Raw genomic sequence first — 10,912 nt, 5'->3', positions numbered from 1 at the left:
TTTTATGCTGACGTGCTGAGCAGTGGATGTGGGGCTGTTTTATGCTGACGTGCTGAGCAGTGGATATGGGGCTGTTCTTGACCGTCCTGAGCAGTGGATGTGGGGCTGTTCCTGACCGTGCTGAGCAGTGGATGTGGGGCTGTTCCTGACCGTGCTGAGCAGTGGATGTGGGGCTGTTCCTGACAGTGCTGAGCAGTGGATGTGGGGCTGTTTTATGCTGACGTGCTGAGCAGTGGATGTGGGGCTGTTTTATGCTGACGTGCTGAGCAGTGGATATGGGGCTGTTTTATGCTGACGTGGTGAGCAGTGGATATGGGGCTGTTCCTGACCGTGCTGAGCAGTGGATATGGGGCTGTTCCTGACCGTGCTGAGCAGTGGATGTGGGGCTGTTCCTGACCGTGCTGAGCAGTGGATGTGGGGCTGTTCCTGACAGTGCTGAGCAGTGGATGTGGAGCTGTTCCTGACCGTGCTGAGCAGTGGATATGGGGCTGTTCCTGACCGTGCTGAGCAGTGGATGTGGAGCTGTTCCTGACAGTGCTGAGCAGTGGATGTGGGGCTGTGTTATGCTGACGTGGTGAGATATGTCCTGGGCTGAGTGGGGTGCAGATGCAGGGAGTTTGGGATTTTGTTTGTTGTTTCACGAGTAATTGTGTTTATTAACACATTAACAACATATTTTCATTCAAGTAATTGTGTATATTAACACATTAACAGCATATGTTTACTTCAGTGACGGCTCAGACAGCAGAAATACAGTGAAGGGTACAATCCATGATTTTAGCTAAAGGCCATTTTTGAGCCAATTCAACTACACCCCTTCCTTCCATGCTCCTGAGGCGATGTCTTGATTGGCTGGAATAGTGCATGGCTCGGTCCGAGTCACTTTATTTCTTACCCATTAGCAGAGTCAGGACTATGTAGGAGGATCACACATGCAGAACAGACAGCTAGAGGACTGTGAGGAGCAATCCACTGAATTTGAATTGGATGAGAATATCGTGGACTGCACCTTTAAATTAGGGGCATCCAAACGGCTGATTTCAATTAGTAGTTTTAATTGCCTACCATGTGCAAGAGTGCCGCCTTGTGTGTGTGTGTGTGTACACTTTAATTTGGTGTATGTATGTATCTATCTATCTATGTATGTGTGTGTACTGTATGTATGTATGTATGTATGTATGTATGTATGTATGTATGTATGTATGTATGTATGTATGTATGTATGTGCTGCATGTACATATGTTTGTTTGTATGTACAGTATGTATATATGTGTCTATGTATGTGTGTATGTTTATATGTATGTATGTATGTATGTATGTATGTATGTATGTATGTATGTATGTATGTATGTATGTATGTATGTATGTACAGTATGTATGTATGTATGTATGTATATATGTATATATATGTATGTATGTATGTATGTATGTATGTATGTATGTATGTATGTATGTATGTATGTATGTATGTATGTATGTATTTGTATGATGATGTTATAGCATGAAAGCTTGTATAGAGTCACATATGACCTCATAAAGAGCATTTGGTGAATAAACAACATTGGCTATAAGGCAAAGATGTCATAAGTGCCGTTACTAAGAGGTAAAAGAACCTTTATTATGCATTCTGATACATCAAGCTGTAAGGGCTTACACTATGACATTGTAACAATGAATACAGTCATTTCTGTGTAAAATAGTTATATAGACCTAAGTAAATCTTTATGAGGCATTATGAATGCCTTATAACCCTCTATGAATGTGTTCATAATGCTTTATGGATACTGGGCTTAAGTACGGTGATACCTGATTGGTATATACTGATATTCATTATCAGTACAATATTCCTGAGGAGCCTTGTGAAGACCTGTGTCAGATATAAAACTATCTTGTGAATAACTATCTTGTTCAGAGAGACAAATCTTACAATATCTGTTTCCTTCGATGTTTGGCATTATAACTGAAATTAAACAGTCGTTGTGATCTATGTTGTTTCACTCTACCAAGAAAAACTAAAAAGTACAAATTGCATCTAGATATTAACACCAGGCTCACACAATACGAAATACTGCAGAAGGGTAATGGGGTAACTGACCGAAAGGTGGCCTTTTAAATATTGTCATAAGTGTCTGATGTGAGTGTGTGTGAGTGTGTGTGTGTGTGAGTGTGTCAGTTTGTAAGTGTCTGATGTGAGTGTGTGTGTGTGTGTGTGTATCAGTCGTCTGTAAGTGTCCGATGTGAGTGTGTGTGAGTGTATCAGTAGTCTGTAAGTGTCTGATGTGAGTGTGTGTGAGTGTGTCAGTCTGTAAGTGTCTGATGTGAGTGTGTGTGAGTGTATCAGTCGTCTGTAAGTGTCCGATGTGAGTGTGTGTGTGTGTATCAGTCGTCTGTAAGTGTCTGATGTGAGTGTGTGTGAGTTTGTCAGTCTGTAAGTGTCTGATGTGAGTGTGTGTGAGTGTATCAGTCGTCTGTAAGTGTCTGATGTGAGTGTGTGTGTGTGTATCAGTCGTCTGTAAGTATCTGATGTGAGTGTTTGTGCATGTGTCAGTCTGCAAGTTTCTAATGTGAGTGTGTGTGTGTGTGAGTGTGTCAGTCTGTAAGTGTCTGATGTGAGTGTGTGCGTATGTGTGTGTGTGTGTGTGTAAGTGTGATGTGAGTGTGTGTGTGTGAGTGTGTCAGTCTGTGCTAAAGGGTGTCTTTAGGGTTAATCAGGCTTAATTTAGGGAAAATAGGGATTATCCTGGTGTCAGTCTCCATGGGCTTATGATGAAAGATAGCATGTTTGTATGGGCCTGAATGTGTCCCTCGCTGTGTGTGTGTGTGTGTGTGTGTGTGTGTGTGTGTGTGTGTGTGTGTGTGTGCGTGTGTTTAGGGTTTTATACGGGTTAACCTGTGTCTGTGTGGGGTTCTGATTGAGGTTTTATATGTGTGCTGGTTTGTGTGTGTGTTGGTATGAATGTCTGCCCTGTGTGTTGGTGTGTATGCATGGCTCCCTGTGTGTGTGTTGGTGTGTATGCATGGCTCCCTGTGTGTGTGTTAGTGTGTATGCATGACACCCTGTGTGTTAGTGTGTATGCATGGCTCTGTGTGTTGGTGTGTATGCATGGCTCCCTGTGTGTTTGTGTTTGTGTGTGTGTGTGTGTGTGTGTGTGTGTGTGTGTGTGTGTGTGTGTGTGTGTGTGTGTGTGTTGGTGTGTATGCATGGCTCCCTGTGTGTGTGTTGGTGTGTATGCATGGCTCCCTGTGTGTTGGTGTGTATGCATGGCTCCCTGTGTGTGTGTTGGTGTGTATGCATGACACCCTGTGTGTTAGTGTGTATGCATGACACCCTGTGTGTTGGTGTGTATACATGGCTCTGTGTGTGTGTTGGTGTGTATGCATGGCTCTGTGTGTGTGTTGGTGTGTATGCATGGCTCCCTGTGTGTTTGTGTGTGTGTGTGTGTGTGTGTGTGTGTGTGTGTGTGTGTGTGTGTGTGTGTGTGTGTGTGTGTGTGTGTGTGTGTGTGTTGATATGAATGTTTGCCCTGTGTGTTGGTGTGTATGCATGACTCCCTGTGTGTTTGTTGGCTGGTTGGTTTCCTGTTGTGTGTTTTAGGGCTTATTGTGGATATCCATGTCAGCATGAGTATTAATGGCCTGAGTGTGTTTTTAGGGTTAATAAGGGATATGTGTGTCTGTGTCAGAATTACTGTCTGCTGTGTGTGTGTTGGCATTAATATCTCCCTGTGGTGTGTGTGTGTGTGTGTGTGTGTGTGTGTGTGTGTGTGTTGACAATAATATCTCCCTGTGTGTGTGTGTGTGTGTTGGTATTAATATCTCCCTGTATTTGTTTGTGTGTGTGTGTGTGTGTGTGTGTGTGTGTTGGTATTAATATCTCCCTGTGCATATGTGTCGGCATTAATATCTCCCTGTGTGTGTGTGTATTTGTGTGTGTGTGTATGTGTGTGTGTGTCGTCTGCAGGCTCCATGATGCGTGGCGGGTGGCTGGTGCTCCCCCTGCTGCTCCAGGCGTGGCTGCACGCTGCCCCCGGTGGTCGCACGCGGGAGCGCCCCTGTCCCGAGAGCTGTCGCTGCGACGGCAAGATCGTCTACTGCGAGTCCAACGCCTTCCCCGACGTGCCCCGGAACCTGTCGGCGGGCTGCCAGGGCCTGTCGCTGCGCTACAACAGCCTGGCGAACCTGCGAGCGGGCCAGTTCGCCAGCCTCAGTCAGCTGGTCTGGCTCTACCTGGATCACAACTACATCAGCGCGGTGGACAGCCAGGCGTTCCACGGCGTCCGCAGGCTGAAGGAGCTCATCCTCAGCTCCAACAAGATCACGCAGCTGGAGAACACCACCTTCCACACCGTCCCCAACCTGCGCAACCTGGACCTCTCCTACAACAAGATGCAGGTGCTGCAGCCGGCGCAGTTCCAGGGCCTGCGCAAGCTGCTCAGCCTCCACATCCGCTCCAACTCCCTCAAGACCGTGCCCATGCGCGTGTTCCAGGACTGCCGCAACCTGGAGTTCCTGGACCTGGGCTACAACCGGCTGCGCAGCCTGACGAGGAACACCTTCGCGGGGCTGCTGAAGCTCACGGAGCTGCACCTGGAGCACAACCAGTTCTCCAAGATCAACTTCTCTCACTTCCCGCGCCTCAACAACCTGCGGGCCCTCTACCTGCAGTGGAACCGCATCAAGTCCATCAGCCAGGGCATCACCTGGACCTGGACGTCCCTGCAGAAGCTGGACCTGTCCGGAAATGAGCTTCAGATGCTGGAGCCAAGCATTTTCCAGTGTCTGCGCAACCTGCAGACTCTCAACCTGGACTCCAACAAGCTGACCAACGTTTCCCAAGAGGTGGTGGACGCCTGGCTCTCGCTCTCCACCATCAGTCTGTCCAGCAACACCTGGGACTGCAGGACCAGCATCTGCCCCCTGGTGACCTGGCTGAAGAACTTCAAGGGGAACAAGGAGACCACCATGATCTGTGCCGGCCCGAAAGAGGTGCAGGGGGAGAAAGTGATGGAGGTGGTGGAGAACTTGAGCGTCTGCAAGAACACCCCGGCCCCCTACGTCCCCATCCCCTCCACCCCCAGCTCCCAGTCCAAAGCAAGAAGGCCCCCCTCCCCCACTCTCTCCAAGGTGGACGAGGTGGCAGTGCGCACCAGTGGGGCGGCGGGGACGCCCTCCCCTTCCCCCCCTGCCGGAGCCTCCGTCCCGGAGCAGGACTTCGAGCACGTGTCCTTCCACAAGATCGTCGCGGGCAGCGTGGCGCTCTTCCTGTCGGTGGCCATCATCCTGCTGGTGATCTACGTGTCGTGGCGGCGCTACCCCAGCAGCATGAAGCAGCTGCAGCAGCACTCGGTGGCGCGCAAGCGCCGGAAAAAGGCCCGGCGCGAGACCGGCGGCCGCGCCCTCAGCGCCCCGCTGCAGGAGTACTATGTGGACTACAAGCCCACGAACTCTGAGACCGTGGACGTGCTGGTCAACGGCACGGGCCCCTGCACCTACACCATCTCGGGCTCACGCGAATGTGAGGTATGATCCATCGCCCCCTCTCATGCCCATTTCCTCCGCGGGGACACTGAGGTAAATCCACTGCGGCAGTAGGAAAAAAATAACGCTCGTTTTTTTTTTCCTCTGCTGATCTCTCTGTACCGGTTGTGTGTGTGTTGTGTGTGTGTGTGTGTGTGTGTGTGTGTGTGTGTGTGTGTGTGCTTGTGTGTGTGTGTGTGTGTTGGATAGAATTGAGGGTCAGTGCATGGGATCTTGAGTCAAACTCAAACAGCAGCTTACTCTGGATAGGACAGATCTGGGTCAATGCATCTGTGGTCTACAAGACTGGCAACGATGCTAATGCTGTCTGGCAACGAATGCTAATGCTGTCAAAACATAATGAGTGACCACAACGATGCGTTTGAGATCAAGTATCTATGCAGTGAATCTTTTCCTACCCTGTCTCTGTGTGTGTGTGTGTGTGTTTGTGTGTGTGTCTGTGTGTGTGTTTACTCCAGTCTGCCCTGCCACGGGCAGAGAATGATGCTGAGTAAAAGCTAGTTTGCGAGGTTGCCTGTTTAAAGTGATAAACTATTTGAGGAAGTTAATTTCTTGCCGTGCTTCTTGTGGTGCCTTGTGGGCAAATATTTGATTTATTTTAGCTTCTGGATAACGACAAATGTGATAACCGGCGCCAAGAGGTGATTTTGGTTTCTACAATCTAATCTGAGCCCAGGTGATTGATCTGCCTGAGATTTAGGAGGACGTCTGATCCAGGTGGACAATCTCTGCGGGGTTTCTGCGGAGAGCGTTGCAGGAGGGCTTCAGCTGAGGACTAGTCCTCTGCTGCAGAAAAGACAGAAGGATGATCGTTCTTAAAGGCAGCCTTTCTTGATGGCTTACAAAAGACACATGCACATGTTTACCAACCAAACCGCTCCTATTTTCTAATGTGTGTGTGTGTGTGTGTGTGTGTGTGTGTGTGTCCCTTGATGTGGGTGCTGTGTCACCCACTCTGTTGTGTTTGGCTGTGTTCTTGTTTCGTCATCCTCAGACCCCTTGCTTGTATTTGTTATGATGTGTGTGTGTGTGTGTGTGTGTGTTTTTTGTAATGTGTGATGTGTGTGTGTTTGAGTGTGTTTGCTGTGATGCGGGTACCATGATGTAATATCTTTTAGCAAGTCTTAATGGGAACTCTTAAAGGGAACCTCATGTTCCAGATTCAAGACTAAGAGCTGATTTAATTGGACATAATTGTCCTTTTTTTCACAAGCGAGAATTGTTGCTAAGATACAAAAAGCTGTTGTGTACGGCTTCACAGGGTGCTGTAGGTGATTTGGTGTTTTAAGGCCAAACACTTGAAACTGGAACCGCAGATTCTTTGGCAGTTCTGTTTCAGAGAGTTCTTTTTCCAGCCACTAAATAACGTTTTTTCCCCCCCAGTACTGTGATTGAAAAGCCCCTTACTGGTACTGGAGGTATGAGAGATCCAGAAACCTGTAAAGCCTCGTATTGATTATCTATATTTTATTATCCTTCTCTTTCTCTGTCCTCCTCCTCCCTCTCCCTGCCTGCCCTTTTTCTCTCTCTCTCCCCCCTCCTCCCCCTCTCTCTCTCCCCTTTCCTCCCTCTCTCTCTCTCTCTCTCTCTCCCTCTCCTCTCTCTCCCTCTCTCTCTCTCCCTCTCTCTCCGTTGGGCTGTGTGCCTGTTTTGCGCTGCAAACAGACTCTGGCAGGTTTTTTGTTGATGAGGCAGGACCACAGGAGCCATTACAGAGCCCTGGTGACGAGGCAGGAGCACAGGAGCCATTACAGAGCCCTGGTGATGTTGCAGGCCGTCGGCTTGTCTGTATTTACGGCCAAAGGGGACCTTGATTTGATCGGAGAAAAATGGGAAACCTGCGGCAGAAGGATCACAGGCGTACACACACACACACAGGCCCTGGACTCCGTTCAGATCTGATGGCTGGAACATTTGAACCTGAGAAGGGAGGTCACACTGAGCAAGACAGGAGAGCAGAGGGGATGATGGAGGAGAGGAGAAGAGAGGAGACGAGAGGAGAGCTGCTCTCGCTGCCTCTCTGAAACACAAACAGGAACACAGATTGGAAGATGGAGAGGAGAGTGGAGCTGCTTTCTCTCTCTCTCTCTCTCTCTCTCTCTCTCTCTCTCTCTCTCTGTCTCTCAGTTTCACACAAAGCATACCGTCAGACTGTCTCTCTCTTCTCTCTCTTTCTCTCTGTTTGTTCTCTGTGTCTCTCTCTCTCTCTTTGTTTGTTTCTCTGTCTCTCTCTCTCTCTTTCTCTCTGTTTGTTTCTCTGTGTCTCTCTCTTTCTCTCTGTTTGTTTATCTGTAATTCTCTCTCTTTCTCTCTGTTTGTTTCTCTCTCTCTCTCTCTCTCTCTCTTCCACTGGTTTGGTGCTAGGAGCCTGTGGGTAGGTCTTAAGGATTGGAGATCCATTACACGCAAGTCTGTTTTTTAGATGAATTTGTTTAGTCCTGTTTCCACATGTATGCAGAGTGCAGAATGGGGATCTGTTTAGTCCTGTTTCCACATGTATGCTGACTGCTGACTGCTGACTGGGGATCTGTTTAGTCCTGTTTCCACATGTATGCAGAGTGCAGAGTGCTGACTGGGGATCTGTACCCTGCACTCTCAGCTCCATGCGTCACGGCAATAACTCAAGAGATAGAGACAAGCTGTTTGTTCAGATTTGCATTCATGTTGCGACGGACGGGGATGATCTTACTGTTCCACATGTTTTACTTAACATCAGCCACTAAGCATGGATGTCACGTCATTTAAAGAATTTACTATTTCAGTTTTCTGTTTCCGTTGTACACTATCAATAAACAAGCTTCACATCCAGTTAATCAGATGCTTTTTTTTCTACAAAGCATATCAGAATTATATAAAAAAAAACACAGAACCTTTCCATCAGAACACAGCAGATAATTAAGGGGTTGGATTTTCTGTTCTGACAGTGTGATCATATATATTGTCTGGACATAAAAATAGGTCCGCTGATCCCACGGTGTAATTATTCCAGAGGAACAAGACAGTAAATGTATAATCACATATGTTCTGTAGGAGCACGTGCCCATGGTCAAGCATGCTTGTGAGCAACAAGGAGGTAAATGTATAATCACATATGTTCTGTAGGAGCACGTGCCCATGGTCAAGCATGCTTGTGAGCAACAAGGTGGTAAATGTATAATCACATATGTTCTGTAGGAGCACGTGCCCATGCTCAAGTATGCTTGTGAGCAACAAGGTGGTAAATTGTATAATCACATATGTTCTGTTAGGAGCAGGTGTCTGTGCTCAAGCATGCCTGTGTGAGAATGGGATTGGCAGCATTGTTGCCTCTTCTCCAACTGTACGAACTACAAATGTTCTCTTTAGAGCAACACGGTTCTCTTTAGAGTGACACGGTTCTCCTGCTGTTCTTTGTTCCGCCGCCGTCTCTCTGTCTCCACACGCCACTCACCGTGTCCTTGGGCTCTGGACGGCTTCCCAGAGCTGCAGCCCACGCCACTCACCTCCAGCACAGCACAGCTCTGCGCCAGCTTCATTTGGCACACACACACACACGCACACACACACACACACACACACACACACACCACTCACACAAACACACACACACACACACACACACACGCACAAGCACACACACACACACACACACACACCACTCACACAAACACACGCACACACACACACACACACACACGCACACACACACACACACACATGCACACACACACACACACCACTCACACAAAACACACACACACACCACATACACACACACACATAAACATACATCCCACTCAAACACACACACACACACACACCACTCGCACAAAACAAGAACACACACTCACCAAACACACACACGCACACACACACCACATACACACACGCACACACACACAAACACACGCACTAATAAACACATGCATGCTCACACACAACCACATGCACTCACACACATGTACCCACACACCCATACTTGCGCCCCTAACCCTGGGCTGACATGGAAGGCCCTCACCTCCTGCTCAGATTCATGCCATGCTGGCAAACGCACACACACACCCACACACCCACACACCCACACACACACACACACACACACACACACACACACACACACACACACACACACACGCACCCCTAAACGTGGCCTGACACAGTTTTGCCTCTCCACTAACTAGAGAGTGACAGAAAGGGCGGACGATGCTAAGTACTTGGCTAAGTGCTACAGATCTGTATTTGCAAAACATTCATCCCATCTCCAGATATTTCTGATGCAGAATCACTTCTGCCGAATGTCACTGTCATCTTTCATAATCAGTGCCAGGGTAAACTTATGCATATTAATATATAATATATAGACCCTGGCGTGGGTTATAAATACAGTACATTCTCAGAAGAGACCAGTACATTTGAAAAAATAAAAACTACCAAGTACAAAATAAATGTGCATCAATTACTTAATTTTCCCAGCAATAAATCAAGCAGAGCAACACCAAGGGTCTCGTCATTAGCAAGTTGCTTAGGCATCTATTGCTGTGAATAGATGTGCATTTGGCAACATATACCCATAGATAGTCTTACAGTATATGCATGTGAAGTCATGAAAGGAAAAAGGATATTTACATTTCTTTATGTTATTGCTTTGGAGGACATGAATACATTAATTGACAATGATGGCCATAATGATTGGCTTGATCATATTTACAGTTTTGTTTACAATTATGTTCACACTTGCACACACTTATGTTCACATTTAAACACAATAATGTTCACACTGGTCTCAATGCCAGATCCACTTAACATGTCCACTTTCAAAACTCTTCTGTACCAACACACACCTTTACAAAATTGCACCTGAGTATAATATTTAAATATTATCTCATTATTTCCTCTGAAATTCTTTAGGTGAAACGTTTCAGACAGACATGAGATGAGGCACTTTTATAGGTGACAGTATATACGTATATATATATATATGAAATGTTGTAGTGTTGGGCTATTGGTTTGTTCATTTAACCAATTAAGGACATATTGTAGTTCACATATACTTTTGTTCACACATAAAATTGTTGTGTTACTGAGTTTCAGTCCACAGCATAACCCTTTCAAAATTTGATTTTAAAAGCGTGTGTGTAATATGTATCGCATCACAGACGGTTCCTCTCGTGTTCTTCTACAGAACTCACTCAGTGTTCCCTCACTCAGTGTTCCAACCTCAAGGTAACGAGGGAACAAGATCCATTCTGAATGTTTGGAGGAAAGGCCTGAAAGGGTTGGCTGTGTGTGTGTGTGGAGAAAAGGATGGTTGCGTGTGTTAATGTGTGTGTGTGTGTGTGTGAGAGAGAGAGCCAGACCAATGCCAGATACGGGCCAATCCTATGCCAGACGAGGA

At 47.0% G+C, this 10,912-nt stretch overlaps 1 protein-coding gene across 1 annotated transcript in view; it reads left to right on the top strand.

Moving 5' to 3' along the window:
* The window catches only part of LOC105904067 (leucine-rich repeat transmembrane neuronal protein 4), a 13,301-nt gene extending 7,769 nt beyond the window's left edge, over nucleotides 1–5,532 (top strand). Inside the window, exon 2 of the mRNA XM_012831897.3 lies at nucleotides 3,962–5,532. Within this exon, the coding sequence (XP_012687351.1) occupies nucleotides 3,962–5,526 (1,565 nt within the window). The 3' untranslated portion in view covers nucleotides 5,527–5,532. The remainder of the gene's footprint in view (nucleotides 1–3,961) is intronic.
* Nucleotides 5,533–10,912: the final 5,380 nt, after the last annotated feature.

The sequence above is a fragment of the Clupea harengus genome, chromosome 7, assembly GCF_900700415.2.
Source record: "Clupea harengus chromosome 7, Ch_v2.0.2, whole genome shotgun sequence".
Taxonomy (NCBI): Eukaryota; Metazoa; Chordata; class Actinopteri; order Clupeiformes; family Clupeidae; genus Clupea; species Clupea harengus.
The sequence above is the reverse complement of the archived record's forward strand: the minus strand, read 5'-3'. Positions and strand labels throughout refer to the sequence as shown.